Raw genomic sequence first — 25,621 nt, forward strand, 5'->3', positions numbered from 1 at the left:
TCAGAATCTGCAGATCTTGAAAAGTTTTGATGTTCTGATACCTCAGCAGGTTGGCATAAACCGGGCGGAGGTTGTTGACAAATTTCTCCACCAGAGTTGATTCACTCGGCTTACTGACCAACTGAGTACTCACCCTCCTCCAACGGGTTAGGAACTCAGTGAACCCCTCTTTGTCGTTTTGGTTTAACACCTCGAGAGTACGGGTGTTGGCCTGGATCTCGACATTGTCGGCATACTGTTTGGCAAAGTCAACTGCGATTTCATCCTAGGTGGTAAGGTTTTTCGGGTCCAAGGAGTAGTACCATTGGCGAGGAATTGGCTCCAAAGAGGATGGGAAGATCCTGGTAAAAAGTTCCTCTTTGACCCCCTTAATGGCCATGTAGTCTTTGAAAGCACGGATGTGGTTGAGTGGGTCCTTCACTCCCTTGAACTTAGGCACATCAGTCAGGGTGAAGTTGTCGGGTAACTGGTCCTCAACAGGTTCGAACCTTCGGTTATTTTCAAGGTGGATGTTGTTACCCCAGGCTAGGAGTTGTTCTTCCAAGAGTTTCAGCCTCTTCTTAGTCTCAGTCAGAGGTGGGGTATTATGTTCCCCAATTTCCTTGTTCTCCAGGGCGTCGATACGGGTCTCGACGCGATCCAGGGTGACCTTAAGAGCGGTAAGTAGGCTGGGTAGCTGATCAGTTGTGACATCTCTGTTGTTATCATTGTTGTTGTTGGACGAAGCTGAAGACGGGGCCATGGCTCTGAGGCAGAAAAACGGCTCACATTACAACTCAATCCGACACGGTTCCAAGACTGAACACAGACAACACAGAGGACGAGATCAAGATCGAATCAACAAGACGGGGTGACCGTGTGTGGTCCCTCGATGCTGACTCGATTTATAACGTGACGGTGTTTGACCGAACCTTTGACACGAGTCCAACATGACGGCGCGACGCCATTGGACGGGTCTCGTGGTGAGACGACTCATAAGTAAAGACCCATAAGTACGTTTGCTTTGACTCGATAGACACGAGGCGGAATTGGAATGGTGGACTGAAGTTTTCGAAAATAGAAATTTTCAAAAGATTCATTTGTCGCTTTAATGGGCGGCTTCCGAAGATAGAAATCTCTGCAAGTCAATCAGTTGAAAAGGGTTGTCTTAAGTTTATTTGCAAAAGACGGTTTGAGTTTGAGTCGGCTCGGAAAACGGTGTGTTGCTTCCCAAGACGGTTTTGAAATTCAAAATTGTATGTTTTGAAAATCGAGTTTGAAATGTTTGAAGAGGTCTCGGGGACGGCGCATGGTCCTCGGGATCCGAAAGTGTCTCGAGAAAAAGGGCGTGTGCTTTTCTCGGGTTTTGAAAGAGCCATTGTCGGCGCGAAACGGGTTAAAATCCGTGTCTAGACGCGGCGATTATGACGGCGTAAAAAGGTGATTTTGAAATGGTTATACAAAACCGGTTTTGAAAATTGTCATTACGACGGCCTAGAAAGGCGTGTTGAAATGGTTATACAAAACCGAGTTTGAAAATCGTCATTACGACGGCCTAGAAAGGCGTGTTGAAATGGTTATACAAAACCGAGTTTGAAAATCGTCATTACGACGGCCTAGAAAGGCGTGCATCGGTCGGCGAAAGACCGAGGTTTGAAATGGCCATTATAACGGCGCAAAAGGTGATTTTGAAAGTTTGCAAAATGACACGGAAGGACTTATGATCAAGTAGCACATAAGCACTCACAGTTTCATTATATTATGCATCATGCTGACACGGGTTTTGGCTTAAAAGGGTGGGTTACACACCAAGCAATCAAACCCCGATTTGCGAGAGGGATACCAATCCAAACAAAATGTGTAAGGAGGGTGCCCTAGTCTCGTGCTCGAAAGTGATGAAAGCTCTTTGACGAAACATAAATGTGTAACGTCAATGGTATGCTTGATTCAATCGGGATTCGAAACGCGGGGATGAGAAAACTCACGCCGACGAAACGAGTCAATTGGTCGAAAAGGGTTAGGTTGTGGGCCCGGACAAGGAACCCGACCGTGACCGTAATATCAATTAATGCATTCCAACCAAGACCTCGTTCGAGTCTCACCATCTAGGGATCACAAAGACGTAAGTGTCCTAGTTCTCCCCAGCGGAGTCGCCAATCTGTGGACATGGCCCACCTGCGTATGCCCAGCCGATCTGTGGACAATGGCAGCGGTCTTTTTGAAAGCCACGCTCGGCGGCGTAAAGGTGCTTTCGACCGGATCGTTTTAGATCGGTCGGTTTCGTCTCGTTAAGGGTCTCGAAACGATTAGAGATGTTCGGAGTCGCCACCAAGCATTTGTGGGATGCCTGGAACCCGTTCGAATTCCACTTTATACCTCGGTCTAATCGAAGCACAAAGCAGCGTTTTGACATAGGTACTAAAGACAAGGAAATCGTCCCTCTTTAGCATCCTATCTCTAGAATGACTCTCGTACGCCCTGGATAAGGTCGTCCACTATCCAAAGTTTCTGAGTAAGAGGTGAAGGTACGTATTGGGAAGCCCTTTAATCAGACACCCAATCCCGCCCGCGTTTAGCGGCCTCTACTGATCGATCTTGGTTGGTTGAATGTAAAAGTTGATAAAACGGTTTAAATGCATGAATGCACATCCAATGTTTTAAACCTAACATGTGAGAGCTTTCTAAGTCGGATGATTTAATCCAAGTATCAAGTATAAGATGTCGAGTTGGATTAATGGTTGATTTGCATGCAAGACGGAAATTAAACATCCATTTACCGTATTAGGTTTAGGGTACATAACATGATCCATTTGTCTTAGTAAGGCATTTTGCAAATATGATTTTGAATAATCGAATAGTCATCTGATCCGTCCTATATCCGGGTTAACCGGAGTCGGGATCGTCCTAGACTAATCTTTGGAAGGGAACAGACCACTGCACTGACGGATATAAGAGGCGCGAGCCAGCCGGCGGTGTAAGGGGCCTCCCTCTGGTTTTGAAAATGAGAAAGAAAAGGCCTGCTTGAGGCGCGGGTTAGCCAACGGCTGTATGCCGTGTTCTGACTGTTTAGAAAACGTTATGAAACGTGTTGAAAATGGGTATTTGAACCCGGTTTGATTTTGAAAGGGTCGTTTAGACCGCACTTGTTGATTTGAAGAACTAGACTCGAATAATCATCATTGTTTGATAATATTCGATGTCGGGTTCGATTTGACAAGCTTGACATGAATAGTTTTGAAAATGATTATGGACTAATTGTTTTAAGTCCATTTTGAATGTAATTAGTCGGTATTCATCATCGTACCCGGGTTAAAATCCGGCATGGTATATAGAACCAAGGATGATTTCGTGTTGGTGACTAATATGTTTGTTTGAAAATGTAAAGAAATGAAATAAAAGGCTTTAAAATACCTCTTAAATGTCATTAACCAAATATTATCACCGAAACACGGATTTAACCGTCATGGTATGAAGAACCAAGGGTGAAAAATGCTTTATGGTTAAAACATGTGAAATGAAACAAAAGGGTTTCGAAAATACTTGAAATGGTAAAAACCGATTACAAATATGAAAATGGATTAAGGGAAATGACGAGAACAAACACGGTTGATCTCTCGTCCGAGCACCCCATTTAGGCGCGAGCGATTGGCGACCTAAGGGGCTTCGCGCTCGGACCAAAAATCGCCTCTTGCTCGTTTATTCCATGTTTTGGTTCATGTTATGCATGTTTTAGCATGTTAAAGTCATGAAACGAATGAAAACATAATAAAAGAGGATTTTTACACCCTCATACTTACATGTTTGGTTATGGCGAGTGACCGACGTAAGTGTAACAACTTGTTTGATCGGAAAAAACTCGGTTTAAAACCGTTTTGGTAAGTAAAAGAGTGTTTTAAAAGTTTAGTGATGGTGTAGTGGTCAAAGTGGTCGGACAAGTGGTTTAATGCACGATGACGGTACCAAACAATGTGTAAGGCTCGTGTTTACGATCGGTAGGTCGTAAACACGCGTCGGATTGTGACTTTAGAAGTCCAGTCGAGAATTTTAAGGGAGAAAAGAGGGGGCGGACACTCGCGTAAGTCTCAAATGGGTGGCATTTGACGGGTATTTATAGGGAAATGAGTGGTTGTGTGAGTTTTGAGCGACGTGGCCACCTAGGCTGCTCAAAGAGGCGCGAGCCACGTCGCGGCACTTCGAGTTGTGTTGTCACTATCACAACAAACGCAATCATGATTTGTTCTATCCTAGGTTTTGTAGTCACATGTTTGGTACTTGACCAACATGAATCTGGGAAAACTTAGTATAGAAGGCTTGAGATATTTTTGGTTTTTGTGTTTGACTCGTTGTTGGAGTCGGGATTTGAATTTTCGAGTCGGTTTTTGGTCCGGTGTCGGTTTTGACTCTAGTTAGTGTCATTGCGACCCCGTCGTCGTGCATTAAACACTCCAGGTATTTTTGAAATGTTTTGAAATGTTTTGTTTTCGAAATCGTTTTAAGTTCTCCGACGTAAAGTTGTACACAAACTGTCGATCAAACGCTGCGATTCCAAAACATGTTGTAGTCCGATAATCATCGGGTGTTTGTTGGAGTCTCAGCAGATACCGGGTATCTACAGTATGCTCCTAGGCACATCCCCCATCTCATGGAAAACCAAAAAACAAAGGACCGTCAGCAAAAGCACAGCTGAAGCAGCTGAATCTGAACAGTAATGCTTATTGATATGATACACGGTTTGATGAGCTGTCCTAATTAGTTAGCATCAATTAGTTGCTTGTATATAAACTCCTTGTACATTCTTTCACAACTAACTTAATACAATACAACAACTTTATTTACCTCTTACTTTCTCTCTCTAAATTCTGTTACACTAAAAGCTCTAAACCTCCATTAATGGAGATCTTCATCATTTCACAGAAAGATGCTTTAAACGTTTCAAAAGTCGTTCACTACTCACTCAGTAGGCAATCAATCCCATTATGGAACCAACCTCAGTTTCCTAAGGCATAAACTAGTGTCGATATACAAATTCTTATTTAAAACGGCATATTCATTTAAGTTTAACGAATAAAGTATCATACATAACACAAAACGAATTGGATTAAAAATAATAAAATGCCCAATATAAATGATATGATTTGACCCATTTTATTTCGAGGACGGACATATCCGTTTTAAGGAAGTCCGTTTAATTGTTGATAACGCAACAATCACACATCAGAGGCTGACAGGCTCACTCAGCTCACAGCATATATCGAGTTAGAGAGAGACGTAGCGAATATAGTGGATAGAGAGAGAAAGTAGAGAGTAGTGATGAGGTGTCTTCCCTTATAAATATCCAAACTCCTCCTTCTCTTTCACCTCCAATAGGGTTTTAGAGAGAGAAACCTCAACCCTTAACAATCCAATTAAAAATGGACAATTACTCACTACACTTAGCCATGGCGGCGCTAGTTGGCGCCTCCTTCGTCGCCGTGTCGGCGTATTACATGCACCGCAAAACCCTATCGCAGCTCCTTGACTTCGCTAAGTCCCTCGAGAATGAACGCCGCCGTGAAGAAGACGCAGCCGCAGCCGCAGCGGATGAGGATGATGTTGTGCCTCGTCATTTCCGGCGCCGAAGGAAGAAAAGCGTGGGACCTTATCGCCGTGGTTCGGCGTCTATGTCGGATGTCACGACTGTTGGAGGTGGCGGCGAGGTTGACGGTGATGATAAACGGAATGGTGTTCTTCCTGTTGATGGTATTCCGGTTGGATTGCCCAGGCTTCGCACCTTATCTGAAGGTATCATTCAACTTTCTGCTGCTCAATTCTATGGTTTACTTTAGTGAATGGTCAACTATACTGGCGAATCATCATCATCATTATTACTTTATCATTTTTTAGTGTATACTCCCTCTGTCTCCCAAATTGCAAATGTTTAAATATCACTCCTGTCTTCTACCAAGTAATAGCTTTGACCTTAGTACAGGGACTAGTTCCTTAGAAATACCCTGTATTTTCGCTATTATTATAAAAATTGGAGAACGGAAACTAAAATTAGTTGAAGAGAGATAAATGAAGGAGAAGTGTGCATTTGTCAGAGTTAAGAAGTTTAACTTCAAGGCATAAAATGTACTCCCTCTGTCCCGGTCATTTGTTATCCTTTTCCATATTAGTTGTCTCAATCATTTGTTGTCCTTTCTATTTTAATAAGAATGAACTTGATGAACAATTTGGTCATTCACAATAAATTTGTTCCACTTGTCACCTAGTAATTGGCCCCTTCCTCTTTCCTTGGTCTTTATGCCAAAACCAAAGGACAACAATTGACCGGGACGGAGGAAGTACCAAATAAGGAAGTTTATACATTTGAGTGGAAATACCCTATATGAAATACATTTATAATTGAGTGGAAAGGAGGGAGCCCAATCAAAATTTCATACTCCCTCCCAGTCACTATATTGTTCCCATTTGATATGGGCACAATACTTAAGGAAAAGTATTAAAATAGGAGTAAAAGAGTTGTGTGGGGTTGGTGATAGGAGAGAGGGATATTATTAGTAATTAAATAAAAAATTGTGGGGCCAAAACATAAAGGAAAGTAATAAAATAGGAGTAAAAGAGTTGTGTGGGGTTTGGTGATAGGAGAGAGGAATGAATAAAATAAGAGTAAAAGTTTCTAAAAATAGAAAGGGGAACATTAGTTGAGAATCCATTTCGGGAAAGAGGGAACATTATAGTGACTGGGAGGGAGTATTTTGTTACTTTGTCAATATCATTAACCTCATTTTAAGTCCAGTTTAATCATTCCCTATATTTTTAACCCCTGGTTTACAAAGAAGAGAAAAACAAAATTGGAGAATAAAACCAATTTAGAGAAACAAAGAAAGGGAAAGCAAATCGGGGGAAAATGCGTATTTAGAGGATAACCGAATAAAAATAAAGTTGTAAAATTATCGTGTTAATGTTCAGCAAGAAAACCCCAAAATCAGGATTCCGGCAGGTTAATCATCTTTAACTTACTTTATGGGAACAATGATTTTGGTGGTGGTTGACAAAAAGAGCCTAAATTGAAGGGTGTGTTGGAACAATTTTGGGTAGTAGTTCACACAATTAAGTACAACTTTGATATTGTAGAAGAAATAAACCCCCCAAAGATTCAGGAATTAAAATTGTAAGCTAATTATTTTCTCTGCCCAGCCCAAAATCTGATGCTGACCAGTCGTTAGGATAGAAAGTAATGTCGACCTTCATTGATATAATTTTAATCACGTATAAGATAAATATATATCAATATATCTTCTGCAACTTGTATGATTTTGATTGTTGCGGCATCTAGTTGATACTTGCTTAAGCTAATCACCTGAAAAGTAGAGAAGCCATCAGAAGGAAAACCAACACTGGACCACTTTTATTTTTTTTTTGTATGATCAACTGTCTAAACACTGGTTGAGTGTAATGTACCTGAGTTGACAACCCATGTTTGTATATGACAGTAATGACACTATCAGGTGATGGATCATGAAGTCATTTACTCCTTTGAAACCTGCATTTTCTAATTTATGTTTTCATTGATTTGATTACTCTGGTCTAGGGAAAGCTACAAGCCTGGCTAGTTCAGCTAGTAGATCTACTCACCTAATTAGGCCTACATCTCCAAAGTCCCCTGGTGCAAGTGCATTTGAAAGTGTTGAAGGATCAGATGATGATGATGATTTCACGGATAACTCTAAATTGGATCCCGCGTATCTCCTTTCTAACGGAAATACTGTAAGTCGGAGGTGTATTCATAGAAAACTGTAGTTTCTTATTTAGTGATTTGTCAAAAAAAAAAAAAAAGTAACGTAGTTTCTTTCTCATACTAAAGCCTGGTGAATCTCATAGCTCTTACTAGTTATTATAACCCCCCCCCTCCTCTCTCTCTTTTGTGCCGTGCTTTTGCTCGGGTAGAAAAAGCTGTATAAGTTACTTTGCAATATTCTTCACCTTAAGGCCCTCAGAATGACAATTTGAAACAAAGGCAAAAGAAAGGGATGAATGAGTTCAATTGAGGTGATTATTTTACTGACTTGGAATTTTATTGGGCAGGGATCTGAAACAAAAAGCCAATATCAGGATTTACCTGGGGATAGCAACAATGGAGATCAAATTCCTATAGCTACTACAAGCATGATTCGCTCTCACAGTGTATCTGGTGATCTGCATGGGGTTCAGCCTGATCCTATAGCTGCTGACATACTGAGAAAGGAGCCAGAACAGGAAACATTTGTCCGATTAAAAATCTCACCAAGTGGTACCTACTTTTCTCTCTTAATATTCACTGGAGCCTGTATTTGTCTGCGTATTGTTCTGTCAGACACAGTTTTGTAGCTGGGTCGTGGTTTACCGTTTTGATTTTTTCCTGAATGTTTGGATTTTTTGTTGGAGGCGTTTTCCTGACCTTTTTTTAATATAAATACAATAACAACATCATCAAAGCCTTAATCCCAAAATGATTTGGGGTCGGCTGACATGAATCATCCTTTAGAACCGTGCATGGGTGAACGCACACCTCAAAATGCGAACAAAATAAAATAATGCTCAAAAATTATAATATTAGCATAATGTCTTGTAAACTCTAAATCCATATAGGATTAGTATTTCTATAGTTTAATTAGGAATAAGGTTGCCGCTTGCATGGCGGTTTTGTTTCGAGAAAAAAGAGAGAAAAAAAAATACTCTCTATACGTGCACCTACTGTGGTTGAGTTTTATGTAGCTTTATCTTATGATTGAATTGTCAGGTTACGCGTTCGAGACTTCTCAATTCTCATTGTTTGATCTAAAATAAGCCACTCCAGCATTTTTTATAAAGCTTAAAAACCGTTTGCCGTTGATATTTGACCCCGACGTCCAACTTAAATTGGAATCAATGGACCTGTGTATGAGATTTTCTATGATATATTAGAAGGCCGCACTGTATATGTTGCATAGTTTTGTCGGACTACACTGCACAAAACACACCACTTGAGATGATGGTTCCCTAATATACCCACCACGCGAAGTGGCAGTTCTTTAAAAGTAGGTTGATGAAAGGCTTGATAAGCGTAAAGAACATAAAGTGGGGTTTGAAGTGTGTTGTGACTTGTGAGAACTATAATATTTTATGTCAGACCTTGGGCCAACAGACCTACTTATAAACATGGTTCAAGACTTCAAGCAATGTGCAGTGATTCATCGTCAATCTATAGGTTATTTATTGTATTCTTGCGAGGAAATCAGTTTTTTTGAGCTTTATGATCTATGTATTGGTCATTTCTTTTCATTTGTTTTTCGTGCTGTTGTATCTCTCTCCCAGAGAGAACGGAAGAATTTCCTATTACCATCGGGGTGCATCAAGGTTCCGCACTTAGTCCTTTTCTCTTTGCTATAGTTATGGATGAGTTGACAAGGGATATTCAGGACGACATCCCTTGGTGTATGATGTTTGCTGATGATATTGTGTTGATTGATGAGACAAAAGAGGGGGTGGAGAGAAAGTTGGAAGTGTGGAGGCAGACCTTAGAGACTCGTGGGTTTAGGTTGAGCAGGAGTAAGACTGAGTATTTGAGGTGTCAGTTCACTAAGGTGGCGGGGTTGAGATCGACAGAGGCGGGGAGTATTATTTTCGATGGGAATGTTGTTGAGGGTTCGGATTTCTTCAGATATCTAGGATCTATTATTCAAAAAGATGGGGAGTTAGACGGAGATGTGGCTCACGAAATTAAAGGGATGGTTGAAATGGAAGAGTGCTTCAGGGTTTCTATGCGATAAAGATATGCCCCAAAGATTAAAGGGAAAATTTTATCGCACGGCAATTAGGCTCGCCCTACTTTACGGCTCCGAGTGTTGGGCGTGAAACATTGTCACATTCAAAAGATGAGTGTGGCGGAGATGCGCATGTTGAGGTGGATGTGCGGACATACAAGGAAAGATCGGTTAAGGAATGAGGTGATTAGGGAAAAGGTAAAAGTGGCGCCAATAGAGGACAAGATGATGGAAAACCGATTAAGATGGTTTGGCCATGTGAGAAGGAGACCTATGGACGCACCCGATTAGGAGGCCGGAGACTTGGAGAACAGAAAAAGGTCCTTAGAGGCGAGGAAAGACCGAGACAGACATGGTTGAGAGTGATAGAGCACGATATGAGAGTTCGGGGCTTGAGGAGAGTATGGTGACGGAGAGGGCACAATGGAGGAAAGGATACATGTGGATTTTTAGTATTTGATGTTTTTGACAGATTTAGTGTTTTTTTATTCATTTAATTTAAAGAAATTAATTTATTTATTTTTCTCTCCTTTATTACACACTTTTTCAACAACCACTTTCTTATAGTTTTGACCTGGTTCATTCCGGATCCTTAATTCTATTTCGATTTTCAAAATCGTTTTAATTTTTATTCTCGATTTAAATTTTAAGTTTTTATAAAAGAAAACCGGAATTCGATTTTAAAACCTGTAAGTTTACCTTGACTTTGTATTCCATTTCGCTCTCCCTTTTGTTTTTCATTTTTCCCTTTACTATTCGCATTTTGAGGAGGTGTGCGTTCACCCATTGACGGTTCTAAAGGATGATTCATGTCAGCCGACCCCAAATTATTTTGGGATTAAGGCTCTGATGTTGTTGTTGTTGTTGTTGTTGTATCTCTCTCCCAGAGACCCCTGCACCTGATGAAGTTGAATCTTATTTGGTTCTCCAAGAATGCCTTGAATTGAGAGAGAGTTATGTGTTCAGAGAAGGAATCGCTCCATGGGAAAGAGAAATTATATCTGATCCCAGTACGCCTAAACCTAACCTAAACCCCTTCCAGTATACTCCCGAGAAGAAGACTGATGTAAGTATTCGATTTTTCCTTCATTGTTTGTTTTGATATACGGTGGAGAAGTACAGATCTAACGTTGTGATTGTTTTGGGCAATCTTCTTATACTCTGTTTTATTTTTGCAGCACATTTTTCGAATGGAGGATGGAGTAGTTCAAGTTTATGATAGTAAAAGCTGTAAGTATTTTTAACATGCTTTGGTCAATGTTGTTCTTCCATCTTTATTTATAATTTATAAAACCCTCCGGTGCCGATTCTTTGTATTCTTATTTCTGCTTTGTTTGTCCTGTGTGTGTTTTTTTCCATGTCTAGCTAAAGAGAAGCTGTTCCCTGTTGCTGATGCAACAACCTTTTTCACTGATTTGCATCACATTCTTCGGGTTATTGCTGCTGGAAACATTCGGACCTTATGCCACCATCGGCTAAATTTACTGGAACAAGTAACGGCTTTCTCATTGCTAACACTTGACAGCTAACATATATATATTCTACATAAATTGTTCTTGATTTTCTTTATTTGGACATTTACCCAGAAATTCAATCTTCATTTGATGCTTAATGCGGATAGGGAGTTCCTTGCGCAAAAGAGTGCACCTCATCGTGACTTTTACAATGTCAGAAAAGTTGATACCCACGTTCACCATTCAGCATGCATGAACCAGAAGCATCTTTTGAGGTTTATTAAGTCAAAGCTGAGGAAGGAGCCTGATGAGGTGAAATTTATTTTATCTTACGCTATTTTTGCTATAGCTCATATTTCCCCATAAGGAATTGTCTTATGTCAATATGGTTCATGTTGTATGTGATTCTCTTAGCAGCAAGCTTGGAGAACTTGCTCACTGGACATATCTTCTTTATTTTATCTGTAAATCTATCCCGTGATCTATATATTTTATTAATAACTCCGTACCTGTTTCAGGTTGTTATATTTCGTGATGGGACCTATTTAACTTTAAAAGAAGTTTTTGAGAGCCTGGATCTCACTGGGTAAGAAAGATTTTTTATGGCATTCCCTTAAGACTATACTAATAGGATGTGCTCTGTTTGCCTGTCTGTTATACTTCTATGTGAACTTTTGAGGGACTTGAGATATATGATTAATCCTTCTTTTCATCTGGCCGCACAGATATGATCTAAACGTTGATCTATTAGATGTTCATGCTGACAAGAGCACTTTCCATCGTTTTGATAAATTTAACCTCAAGTACAATCCTTGTGGTCAAAGTAGGCTCCGGGAAATTTTCCTCAAACAGGATAATCTCATCCAAGGTTTGTACAAATGCACGTGTAACATAATTTAAATTCGGTCACCAACCAATTCTGAGAACTGGTTTTGAATTGGATTGTTTAATGATAGAATGCACGTCTTGTTGCTGAATTATTAGCGTGTGATATAATATGAGCGTGTTAGATACGAATATAATATGTTTTTTTTTGGTACGCGTTAGATATGAATATGTGAGCATGGGATATTATGCTTATGATTAAGTGTAGGACAAACATTTTGCAACTTGTTGTATTCTTCCTAGGTTTAGTATCTTCTCCGGCAATTTGATATATTTTCTTTAACAAATTCTGTTATTTTTAATTGTAGTATATTCTTATGTGTAGATTCGCTCTGATGAATGCCTACACGGGTTGTTGATTTGAGGCCCCAATTTGCTATTCGTTTACCTAATGCAAGGATAGCATTTTCTATATTAAGTTGTGGTTTTTCCTATTCCCTGTTACAGGACGATTTCTTGGAGAACTGACAAAGCAAGTTTTCTCTGACCTCGAGGCGAGCAAATATCAGGTTATTATATTGCCTACAGAACCTTGCGATTTATGTTGGCCCTTTCTGTTTTTGGCATTCATTGAGTGCCTTTTGGCGATGCCAGCTTCCCTTGGGTCTGAAAATCTCCTGCTTTCCCCTTGCAGTATGAATGTGAAATTTCCTGCTACTACTCTGTTCATATCCAAGTCCCCCATTAACTCAAAATCTCTTGCACAAAAAATTGGGACCATGGCAGTTGGATTCAAAGGGAGGGATTATTAGCTAGCCGATAGCCTGATAGGCAAAACTTGTCCTGACAGGCATCATTCTCTTGCATGTGGACAATAGATGTCTTGTATGGCTTGGGTGCGATAGGTGATGTGTCAAACGGGTAATTTAGGTCAAGTTCTAGTTGGGTCTTATGCGGGTCCGGCTCATCAAGGCTTCATGGGTGCACTATTCTCAGGTCAAACATGGTTCAGGTCATTTTTGGGTCAGCTATTATGGTTCAGGTGAATCGGGTCATTTTTTTTTGGTGGCCTTTATAGTTTTATTTAAGACTAGTCATTTTTTATCCCGGTTGTTCAGATCACATACTTCTAGGTTTGGGTCTACCTCAGGTTGTTCTTACCGCGTCAGGTCAGGTTTATTAGGTCTAATTATAACTGCCATTTAATTATAAGTTTTAGAGTCCAGATGCCCCCTTTGGTTGTCTGAACTTTGCTCTGGATATGGAACACGCCTGGCTAGCCCTCTAGTGTCAATTCTTCTTTCTGAAGGTTTCTGATTCTTGTTGTACCTGTGAGTTGTGACTCGTGAGATGCGTGATCTATTAGCAATCCATTCTTTGTTGCAGTTGGATATCCTTTACATTGACTTAAGAGATATTCTAGTTTTAACCTGGAAAGGAGTAAATTGTTCAAAAAATGCTGTTAAAGAATGGGTTTCCTTCCAATCATTAGCATTCTAACCAGTAAGCCTCATTGAGGGTCCACACAATCATTCCTAACATTTCTTCGGTTTGAGTCATTGTATTTCTGTGAAATGAACATGTACTTGATAATGTCATTTAAATCGTATCGTATCTCGTTGAATTGTAATGACTTCATCAGTGCATGATTCTGCTCTTTTATACAGATGGCCGAGTACAGAATATCTATATATGGTAGAAAGCAAAGTGAGTGGGACCAACTGGCCAGTTGGATTGTTAACAATGATTTGTACAGTGAGAATGTTGTTTGGTTGATTCAGGTATGTGAATGGCATTTCTGTACCATGCTGTGTAATTTCCATTCCAATGAAGCTAAGTTGGTCAATGTGATGTGTAATTTTTATCATATATTATCCAGAAACAACTTTCTTATATATTAATACTTGGTTCACTTTTAAGGTATTCCGGACCCTGAAGTTTTATTTCGGTTTTTAAAATCGTTTTAATCTTTTATTCTCGATTTAAATTCTAAGTTTTTATAAAAGAAATCTGGACTTCGGTTTTAAAACCTATAAGTTTACTTGGCTTTCGTATTATGTTTCACTCCCCTTTTGTTTTTCACTTTTTTTTTTGGGATATTCTACATGGTACCCCTCAACTTTTTGACTTTCTACGTGGTATCCCTACACTTTTTAAAACATACATGGTACCCCTAATTGTTGTCATTATCACCAAGTGCACCCCTAAACTTTATATTCCGTCAATTAAACTCAGTTTTAGGCGTTAAGTGATGACTTGTACGCGTAACCAAGCTTGTCATTTATTATCCCACGACATATGAACTCGATTAGGCTCAATATCCATCTCGATCCTAATATTTATTGATATATATGGGCTAAAAAATTTTTGACGGAAAATTTATTGATTCCATGCCAAATTATCACGTCCAAAGATGGATGTTGAGCCTAATAGAGTCCTTATGTCATGGGATGATAAATGACAAGCTTGTTTACGCGTCCAAGTAATAAAACTTAACGCCTAAAACTGAGTACACTTAGTGATAATGACAACAATTAGGGGTACCATGTATGTTTTAAAAAGTGTAGGGATACCACGTAGAAAGTCAAAAAATTAAGGGGTACCATGTAGAATATCCTTTTTTTTTTCTTCCCGCATTTTTGAGGTGTGCATTCAACCATGGATGGTTCTAAAAGATGATTCATGTCAGCCGACCCCAAATCATTTTGGGATTAAGGCTCTGATGTTGTTGTTGTTGTTGTATTATCCAGAAACATCTGTGTTAAAGTTGCACACATTTGACTCCCCTATCTCACTATAGGTAGGAGCCTTTGAGATAATGGGCCAATGTTGTTGTTGTTGCTGTTGCTCAAGCTTTTGAGTTTCATTGTCTATTGCCTGTCTAGAGTCAAGTTTATTGTTTGAAAAAAATCTAATGTGCTTCCTACAATGTAGTCTTCTCTAACTCTTCCTTTTCCAGATTCCAAGACTATATAACATATACAAGGAAATGGGGATAGTGACATCATTTCAAAACCTGCTTGACAACATATTCCTTCCTTTGTTCGAGGTTACTGTCGATCCAGATTCACATCCTCATTTGCACCTATTCCTGAAGCAGGTATTCATATTCATTCATTCACACCCCTGTAATGCAGAACTGTACCCAAATAAAAATGTCTACCTGAGGGCAAACCTTGTTCAGTTGTTGACCAGTGAACTTTAAATTTCTATTTTATTGTAGTGGTTCTCAGTTTACAATTAACATGTTGACGTGGCGCATTGTCATTTCCCTAGATCAGCTACTTGGTTCCTTGCAAACTTCCTTAGAATACAATGCTTGCTTAAAACATAGTTGGTATTTAGTCACCAGAGAGTGGTGTTGTAACACTTGTAACAACTTAGCGGCGTGGTGGAAGTTCGCGTGGCTAAGTTGTTGCCTCATGACAACGTGATTTGTAGTTAATATTTTGTAGTTAATAGAGTTTGCCATAAATGGTAAAAAAAAATTTACTCCATTTATAAGTAAGTACACATAAAAAAGACAATATTTTCTTTACTATTATGGGTAAACTCTCCCATATAGGTTAAGTTTACAACTCTTGGGATCCAAACCCGATGCATATTGTCCAAATAGACAACACATGTCCATTTCCTCGGGCGCACACTGGTCTCACTTGTGCACAGTTGCACACCATGAGAGACTTTTTGGGAGGTCAGCTATTCTAAGACTACTGTCCTACACTATTCGAAATGGTCATATCTATCAGAAGTCATTGTATTGGAAAGGGTAGTACTGATCTTTTAAGCACTCCATTTGTGCTCCTCAGTAACGTAGGGTACTACAAGTTTATCACTTGAGCAAGTGCTTCAATTTCTAGTGGATGTCATTCTTCCTATCACTCTAATGTTATAATTGTGTGTAATAATTTGGTTATGGCTCTCAAGGTGGTTGGACTAGATCTGGTGGACGATGAAAGCAAACCCGAAAGACGCCCCACAAAGCATATGCCTACTCCAGACCAGTGGACCAATATCTTCAATCCAGCGTATTCGTACTATGTGTACTACTGTTATGCAAATCTCTATACACTAAATAAGGTATTGTGTGGGCTCTTTTCTCTAGTTCTCCTTTTGTATATTTATTATGGCAACATTAAAAATCAGTCTTACCGTCTAACAACTAAGCGAGATATTATGTACACATAATTATTTTGTGATGTGTAACATGAAATTCTTGACCAATCATCAGTCATGTATACAATGTCAGATGATGTTTTATGTGACAATTTTATTGTGTGGCATCCTGAACAACTAGTTTCTATTGTTAACACAAGGGTAAAGCTGCATACATCCAACCTCCTTTACCCTGCCTTGTACGTTTACATTGTCGTTTTCGGCGGCAGCATTGATACGGTCTCCTGCTGTGGACAGTTCTTATGACCTCGTTGGGTGTGAACAGCTACTCTTTGTAGCGACATAACATAAATTTTTGGGTATTTTATCTGGCAGCTGCGTGAGTCCAAGGGTATGACAACGATAAAATTCAGACCGCATTGTGGAGAGGTACGTAACGAAACTACCATTCCTGTATATTTGATTTTATGCATCAAGAATATGTCTATTTTAGACGATAAAACTTAGGATATATCCCCTTTCACTGTCCACATTAGTTACTAAGGTCTCTGTTTGAATTGGCCAGACGATAAGGAAATGTTTATTATTGTAATAGACGGCTAATTTTCAAAGAAGAGACTGAGAGGGTTTTATATTCCGAATTTGTTTAGTTTTTTGCTTGTTGATTATTAAAACTACCTCACACCTTTATGTAGATTAACATGCAATGTTTCTGAGTTCATATGTGCATGTACAATACACATGACATGAATGCAAATACGCTTCTGGAACTCTCATCCTATGGTGCATGACATTATCAGATGAGTAGATGTTTCATGGATGAACAAAAGGGAAATATTGTAACAGGAATACTTTGTTATTTCAAATCCAAAAGCTTAGTCTCGTTTATGAGCTCACCGAAACCCTAGCAGTGGCTGATCATTGTTTGGGCTGTCTTATTGAAGTCTTGTTGTTTGAAATAGGTATTAATCTTTTCTATTGAATTTTCAGGCTGGCGACGTTGATCATCTTGCAGCAGCTTTCCTCACATCCCATAATATTGCTCATGGAATTAATTTGAGGAAATCTCCTGTACTTCAGTATCTCTATTATTTAGCGCAGGTATTCCTGAAGGAATCTCAATTTCGACTGGTTGTGTACTTGATTTATCTTAACGTCATGACTGGACAAGTACTTAACATAGTCTTCTCTTCTCTATTCAGATTGGGCTGGCAATGTCTCCTCTTAGCAACAACTCTTTATTTTTGGACTATCATCGCAACCCTTTTCCTGTCTTCTTTTTGCGTGGTCTAAATGTATCCCTATCTACAGATGACCCATTACAGATTCATTTAACCAAGGAGCCGTTAGTGGAAGAATACAGCATAGCTGCCTCCGTGAGTGTCTCCCTGTTTGGTATACTTGATGAGAATGTTGTCGTGAATTTGTGATCTAAAATGTTTTTCCGTGGTAGGTGTGGAAGCTAAGTTCATGTGATTTGTGTGAGATTGCCCGTAATTCTGTCCTTCAATCTGGATTTTCTCATGCTTTAAAGGTATTTCTCGTATAGCAGTAGTTGTGTACGTAGAGAGTTTCTGATCATGGGTCGGGTCTTGCATCTCTTGCCCACGTTAGTGATTTGATTAGGTGTCTCCGGATGAGTAGGGAGGATTTGGTCGCCGCTTGAAAAACACAGGAAGTGGAAAATTCCATGATTTCCAAAAAAGCGGGTTGTTTGGTTGCCATATTTTTTTGGAAAATGTTGGAATTGAAACTTCCCAGGAATTTCCAATGCCTACAGATTGTAGAAAGTGGCTTACCTACTCCCGTCATTGGAAATTCCTATGGAATTTACTTCCTACATTGGTGACCTAACACTTTTGCCAAATTCATCCGAATTGGATGGGGGAACTCAATTCTTATGAATTGGAATTTCCTAGGAAATTTAAGCTCATTGATCAGCCACATGATTCCTTAATATGTTCCTGTAACGTGTCTTAGTTTTAGAACATGAATTCCAGTACACATTTATTACGTGAAATGCATTAAATCAAAACTAGTATAAGTAATGGATAGGAGTTAACCCTTGCGGCTTGCGTTTGAGCCACGCTGCTTTTGTTCGGCAATGTTTAAGGCTAATAATTATGAGATGTGATACATGTTGGACCAACTCATTAACCCTATAACTAAATGAGGAGTACATAAGAATTTGGACTGGTTTCACATGATTCAACCATTACATATAAGCGATGCCCATTTTAAGGGTGCTCTTTATACTGATTTCATTTTGTAACTTGGTGCGACATTCTTTTTTGTCAATAGACTCATTGGATTGGACAACAGTACTACATAAGAGGACCAGAAGGGAACGACATTCACAAGACAAATGTACCTCACATACGAGTAGAGTTCCGTCAAATGGTATGTTATTGCTTCACAGATGCTCAATAAGGGGACACCCCCCCTTCTTTTCCAATAAGAGAAAATGTACCTAACTTTACTTTTTTTTTTTTTTTTTTCCTTTGCAGATATGGAGGGAGGAGATGCAGCAAGTGTATCTGGGAAAGGCTAATATCCCTGAAGAAGTTGACAAGTGATGCCTGAAGTACAGATATTTCTCGATTCACTAAATACTTGAGCTGCTTAATTGGGTATGGCCATCTTGATAGGATTTCTAGACTGTTTGTTTTATGTCCCAGAATTGTTTAGATACTGATGTGGATTCTCACAGATGATAGAAGTTTCATACCTCACCTGTTTTCAAACGCCACCGCAATTGTGTACACGAGATTGGCTCCAAAACCTCATCGGAGGGGTTTGGAGAAATGAAATTATGTCTTGAAATGTTATAGCATACGGCAATATGCCCAATAAACTCAGGATTAGAGTTGTAATAATGTCTACAGTTTGAGAACAGCTTGTATAATTTTCTATTATTTGGAGGAAGCAAGGCGATTGTTCTTCCTCAAGTTTTGCCCCTGTATGCTACAGAGAGTATATAGTTTATCTGGTTTTGTGTATTACAACTTACAAGGCCCCAATCATGATCCGTAGATCCAAATTACATGTACCCATATTGACTTGCGTTACAATATGGTTAGATTTGTATTGGTCGCGAAGGTATCTGATGGGAATATTAGGAGTCATGACTGCATAGGCTTGTATACGCAATGATTTACTCTTTTCATCCATCACCCTATTTCGTAAAGAGGATGTAGGAATGATTAATAGGAAGGTTAACGAACTACCTAAATGAGTAATTTTGTTCAACAAGGCTTTGTTATTTTGAACTTGATTTCAGTTCGCTGTAGTTCATTCTAGTTCCGTTTATTTTTGTTCTTCAAACAAATTCATTCAATTCAGATGGTTTCATTCCAAAAGAAGAGGACCTAAGTTTTATACCAGTCGGTCTCGTATGTGAGGCTCCTAAATTACTAATGTACTATATGCATTTTTCATTAGTCATAAGTGTTATTAGGTTATTAGCCCCGCTCTCTCAAATGTAAAATGTTTTCCAAGGAGTTTTTTTGCAATTTATGAGCTGTAATTAGTTATGCAGCCTCCTGATGCCTGGCAACATTGAGTCTTAAGATAGGGTGTTAATGTACTCAACTGTAGAACTACTATTATATAATTTTGTTGTCTTCAATTGAAATATAATTTCTTTATTGTTAATCTGGTAAACGTGTAGACGAGTACGTGTATTGAGGAATTGTGTCTATACTGTATAAATCCCCAAATATGTTTTGAAATGAGGGATCGTTGTCAGAAATGGTTACAAGGTTGGTGCCCAAATGGTGAAGGAAGTGCTTCCAAACAATGTTGTTAGGATCGAGATCCTACTTTGGATCGATGAGCTTCCTAGGATCGAATCGGTAGGATCGAATCGTAGAATCGTAAGATCCTACATATTAACTAAAATACATAATTGTGTTATCAAAATATGTTAAAATCTCGTACTTAAATCTCAAAACGCTATTATCTTAGCATGTGCCTACTAACTATTCTCGTTTATAGTAGATTTCTATCTTAAAAGTCATATATAAAATTTTAGTAACGATAAAAATTGAAATGTTAAGAATGTAGAATCGGGTCGTATAATCGTAGGATCGTAGGATCGGGTTAAGATTCTACTTTAAAAAAAATTGACACAAGTTGAATCGTAAGATTCTACAAAATTAAGATCCTACCTAGGATCGGGATCGGTCACCACTTTTTGGATCGTAGAATCGTAAGATCCTACGATCCGGATCGAGAGTTTAACAACAATGCTTCCAAAGTCCAAGTTATAGTGAGATTACCACAAATCTTTCCGGATATGGAGGTTGTCTAGCATCGACGAATTGCGCTGAATTCAGTGGGAGAAGAGTTCCAAAGGCAATACAATCAATGACAACACAAAAGGCATTAGAACTTAAAACCGTCTAAAAGCCCATGCCCATCCATCTTCTTTCGAATTGTGAGGTACATGACTTGTGGACCTCTTTTATAGGAGATGCATTTCAGTAAAAGTAACACCAGGAGTGACAGATTTATTTATTTCTTACCTTCTGCAGCTGTTCGTTTGTTTCAAAGACATGCGACTATGCGAGTAACATAGCTGAACATGGGATTATTTCTAAATGAAAATTTATGCCGAGCGAAACCTACAAAAATCATCTCCAAAGTTGAATTTGAAGTATCATACAATACTAATAAATGTACTCCCTCAAAACCAGAACAAAGTTGTATTCCAAATAACAAATGCCGCACAGTTTCTCCATGCTAAGATACTGAAAAATACAAGACTTGTACCTACTTCTTCTTGTACTGCTTCACTTCTTTGATTATACCATTGGTAAGCTCATCAATATCATTATTTTTTCCATAGAACTTAACAAAATCCATTTTAGGACTCATCAAGTACCTGCACAATATGAGATGAAAATTAGCCACTAGATTGTATTTCCAAGTGCACCACGCAATTCACCGCATTATAAACTACAAGACGGTCTTAGATTCAAACTCAAAATGCAATACAGGCAAACTGAAACTTTCAGAAGTGTAATTAATTCAATCAGATTTTTCAGTTAGTGACAATACTTACATGACGATAGAGTGGTCAACGAGATAATCAGAGCCTTCCTCTGCTGTCTTCATATAATACACTCTGTATGCGCGAGCAACTTTTCGGATCTCCTCTGGATCACCAGTTAATCCAATCAGCTTCGGATGGAACTCTGTAATGTATCCAAAAGTGTTAGGAATCTGAGAAGTGGAAATGAGTTACATCCATGCATCGCTGATTGTATATGATGTCTAGTTTGGGGTGTTGGTTTTGACAAGATAATAGGTACTCGTGTTTAACGAAGGAACACTAATCAAAATCACTGAATCTACATGACTTGCTACTCAAAAAAATAGCCACCCAAGTCATAATGATTTGCCTTTAAAACAGATCGTCTCAAAATTATGTGCATTTCAAAATTCTTATTATGGCAGCTCCATTTTCCCAATCATCCCATTCTAAACAGGTCTCAGTAAGTTGTGATTCAGAGGAAAGACGGTGTTTTTTTAGTTGGTACCTTTGACATACTCACTAACTTGCTCAACGGTATCTCTTTCAGGATCCACCGATATAAAAACTGGTACGATTTCAATTCCTGATTTTTCTTCTGCAAACAATAATTTATCAGCACATTAAAATATGTCCCAATAAAAAAAATACGATACAGCAATTTATGGCTAACGTGTCCAGCAACATTCAAGATTCAGATGAATGAATATATAACTGCAAGCCATCAGTAATTTGCTTGATGAAACCCCAAGAGAGTTGAGGAGTCAATCATTCCATCCCCACACCCCAAATAAAAATAGAAAACAAAGATTAGCTAAAAAAACTATCAAGAAAAGAAACCTATACTGTTAAAAGTTAAAACGTTAGTGAAATATTGATGCCATCCCATTTACACCTGTGCCCTCCCAATCTCCCATTAGTTCTTAATATTGCTAATAGGAAGTGTATATGTAGGCACAAAACAGACAATTGAGGAGTCAATCATTCTTTTTGCCAACGTTTTGCAGATACGCCTCATAGGACCTGGGGTCCTCAGGCATCGCTAATGTCTAAAAGATTGTCAGATACTAGTTACACCAATATTACACAAAGCAAAAAATACTTACTTATTTTATCAACTGCAACAGCAAGTTTCAGGAGTTCATCAGGGCAGATATCAGGACAATGAGTAAAGCCAAAATACATCACAGTCCATTTACCCAAAAAGTCTTCATCAGTTACAGTTTTCCCTTCATGATTAATGAGCTTGAATGGCCCTCCAATAGCTGCTTGTCCAACAGAGGGTCCCTGTCGTACCGTATTTGAGGCAGTGTCTATTTCTGCAAGATTAGAAATTCACACAGGCTCAAGAGCTTGAATATGTGAGACCATGTACCCAAGATAACCACAGTAAAGGGATACACCCAGCTATAGAGATGGCTTGTACAACTCAATGCTTTAATCCCTTTTGGTTGGGGACGAGAGAACACTAAAAAGGAAAGTCGCTAGTAAATATGTAAAGGAATAACTATAAAATATGCATTCCGTATTGAATGTTATAAGAGACAGCAACTCAGTAAAACAAGTAAACAATATTTTAGCTGCCAAAATCAATATAGGTCACCTTTTAATTTTACCCATAGATTCAATGTCACTCTTTATGATGAAAATCTCTAGAACTATAACAGGGAAACTATACAAGCAAAAGGAGTGAAAACGAGTATTGCATCAACCTATTGACCCCGAACACATGTAGTTTCCAAAGACAGCAACCATTCTCAACTGAAAGACGTTATTTTTGGAAGTCTAAGAAGTTCTACACTGCTTGCTAAAGATAAAGCGGTAGGTTGATACAATATTCATTTTCAAGGACATAATTTATAAGAGAAAATACCCTTCCACCACTACATTTTCATTTTCAATATAAATTTGTAGTTCTAGAACTATAACAGGGAAACCCCTGAATTAACAATTTATTGCATATATGTTGTATAAAGCTTCGAATGAGCATAATCGATAGACCGCGACCTAGTCTAGAGAAAATACCGTTCCACCACTACCATAACAGCAACAACACCATGTGATATAAACTTTCCGTACCACTATCTAAGAGACCTTACCATATTGATATATTTAAGACAATTAATTCTTACTAGAAGCCAGTTATTCATTGCCTATAGTTTCCACTTTCTGTCCACCCAACTCCTATATTCTGAACTTAGTATGTTAACATCTCAAGTTTACCTAATCACTAATCAATAAGACCAAAAAAACAACTGACTCACCATAGTAATCTACCTTCAATATGGCGCTTCTTTTCTTGGTCGTAGTAGAAGACAATCCCTGCTCCAGTAACAAGCAACAAAAGGAGGCTCACCCATGAAACAGGCTGCCACGCACCAATAAAACAACCAGGTCACTAATCAGAGACCACCTAAATTGATATCAATTAACTATCTTCATTCCAGATTAAAGACAAAGATCGCAACTCAAGAAACAAAGCATGTTGTAAGTGTCCATTAGACCAGCTCTAATGCACCGCAATATATCTTTTCATATTTCTAAATTAATCAAATATCTAAGAATCATTAGACATAATTTGTCCTGCGATCTCGATAAAAAACACAAGAACTTTTTCACAAAGGTCTGAAATTTGACATTGAGCATAAAAACATGAAGCAATTGGACGAAACAACCTCAAACTCAGTACCAAACTCAGAAACAGAGACAATTCTCAAGCACCTCCAAATTTAGGGGTACTTTATTACACTTCCAGCCCCTCCAATTCGATATGATACTGTGATAGTATCTTTAGTAAGTTTTCATTGCAAATGTGACAATTTTACCCCCACTATCTGCTCACCCAATCCTCAGTCTCCTCCGTCCCCTCTCCCCGCATTTTAGGAGGTTGCGGGTTAATTTAGTAACTTTGTGCTAAAGACGCGGCATTTTCCGCTTTCGGTACAACATTCTGCCAAAGGCAAACGTGAAGTACAATACAAGTCATTAAGTCAATGGATTGGATTGGAGGGACTATATTTTAAACGGATAGCTTAAGATTCGAGAAATCAGGCAAATGATCAAAATCATGGCTTCAATTTTAAAACTTGAGAAACTACACACATGACAATTACAAATCGCTTCAACAAGAGTAACCAAATAAGACACAAGAATGATGGAAAAAGCGAACGAGAAAGTGGAAATTACCGATCCACGAATGGATTTTCCAGCATCGGCACCAGATTGTTGTGATCCCTGAGATTTTTCGCCATCGCCGGAAGAAGGAGATGGTGCAGAAGTGGAAAGGTACCTGTGGCTTAATCTGAAGGAATTGAGTTCCCTATAGTAACTGTTGATAGGAGAGAGAGAAGAGGATTTGGAGAGGTGTGGCAATGGCGATAATGGAGAAGTCAAGTAAGAACGGTGGTGTAGGAGGTTGAGATGGCGGAGATAACGGTGGAGTTGGTTGCTTTTGGTTATGGCGCTGCTGCCTGACATTGTTGTTCTGATTTTGACCGCAAACCCCCTCCTGTCTTTCCAAGGGTTTAACACAATCAACACTTTTTTCTCCCTTTCCACTTTGACCGCAAACTAGGTAGTACCAAAACGGACCACGGACACGGACACGTGACACGGCATCCCATGAAATTTAGGACACGGGACACGTTATTTAAATTTAATAAAATATATATTTTTTAGTTATAAACGTTTGATTTTATTTTTGTAAAAGTATTTGATATACATTTAAATAAGTGAAAGTAAAACCTGCCCTTGATTAGAACTCGTTTTCATTTCCCAGCCAAACTCATATTCTAATCAATCTCTTTCGGCTGCTCATTTCTCGTGTAAAGAACACCATTCACCCCAAATGATTTCGAAATATCAAGGACACGCGTCGGACACGTTCCCAAATACCATGGACACGCACCTTGATTTACAAACCAGTCGCTAGCTTGATTTGATTCCCTATAAACATGATCGATATGAACTGACCAATCTTCTTTCTTAATAAGCTCTTTGCAATATTGAATAATCGGACGTAGGTTATTGCTCATTAGTTGTTCTTCTTGTGTCAACTTTACGTAAGAAGCGTTATCCATATGAATTAGAAGTTTACTTACTCGAAATATCCTCACTCTTTCGTGACTAGAGACGCGGGCTAGGAGCTCAACCCGCATAGACGAACATATTCAACCTGAGAAAAGAAAGCATAATTAAATTATCGGTTTCATCTCTAAAAAAACCACCACACCGTGTAGGACCTAGATTATCTTTGGACACGCCATCGGTGTTAAGTAAGACTCACCCATGAGGTGGCGGGTTCCATCTTAGGAATATTTATTTATGAAAATTAAACTGTGGGGTTTAGCAGGAAAATTAAGCAAATTCTGAACTTTAAGCAATTCCGATAGAACTTCAACAATGCACTGATCTTGCAGATGAAAGAAAAAATAGCAAATGATTTTTAA

General features: G+C 38.8%; 2 protein-coding genes across 2 annotated transcripts; one reads left to right on the forward strand and one right to left on the reverse strand.

The window, feature by feature from the left end:
* Positions 1–5,202: 5,202 nt before the first annotated feature.
* On the forward strand, positions 5,203–19,135 carry LOC141587054 (AMP deaminase-like). Its single transcript, XM_074408473.1, has 20 exons — positions 5,203–5,760; positions 7,553–7,728; positions 8,047–8,251; positions 10,631–10,809; positions 10,922–10,973; positions 11,109–11,236; positions 11,330–11,509; positions 11,716–11,783; positions 11,923–12,065; positions 12,530–12,591; positions 13,690–13,803; positions 14,982–15,122; positions 15,950–16,102; positions 16,514–16,567; positions 17,129–17,239; positions 17,341–17,514; positions 17,592–17,672; positions 18,440–18,538; positions 18,646–18,768; positions 18,849–19,135. Exons 1-19 carry the CDS (start codon positions 5,391–5,393, stop codon positions 18,712–18,714), a joined length of 2,559 nt encoding a protein of 852 aa, XP_074264574.1. The 5' UTR covers positions 5,203–5,390; the 3' UTR covers positions 18,715–18,768; positions 18,849–19,135.
* A 1,582-nt stretch (positions 19,136–20,717) lies between these two features.
* Positions 20,718–24,723, reverse strand: LOC141587055 (protein SCO1 homolog 1, mitochondrial-like). The gene is made up of 6 exons (XM_074408474.1): positions 24,360–24,723; positions 23,451–23,541; positions 22,280–22,492; positions 21,682–21,771; positions 21,204–21,336; positions 20,718–21,023 (listed from the first exon to the last, which is right to left on the reverse strand). Exons 1-6 carry the CDS (start codon positions 24,648–24,650, stop codon positions 20,912–20,914), a joined length of 930 nt encoding a protein of 309 aa, XP_074264575.1. The 5' UTR covers positions 24,651–24,723; the 3' UTR covers positions 20,718–20,911.
* Positions 24,724–25,621: the final 898 nt, after the last annotated feature.

This window comes from Silene latifolia, chromosome 6 (genome assembly GCF_048544455.1).
Source record: "Silene latifolia isolate original U9 population chromosome 6, ASM4854445v1, whole genome shotgun sequence".
In the NCBI taxonomy this organism is placed as follows: Eukaryota; Viridiplantae; Streptophyta; class Magnoliopsida; order Caryophyllales; family Caryophyllaceae; genus Silene; species Silene latifolia.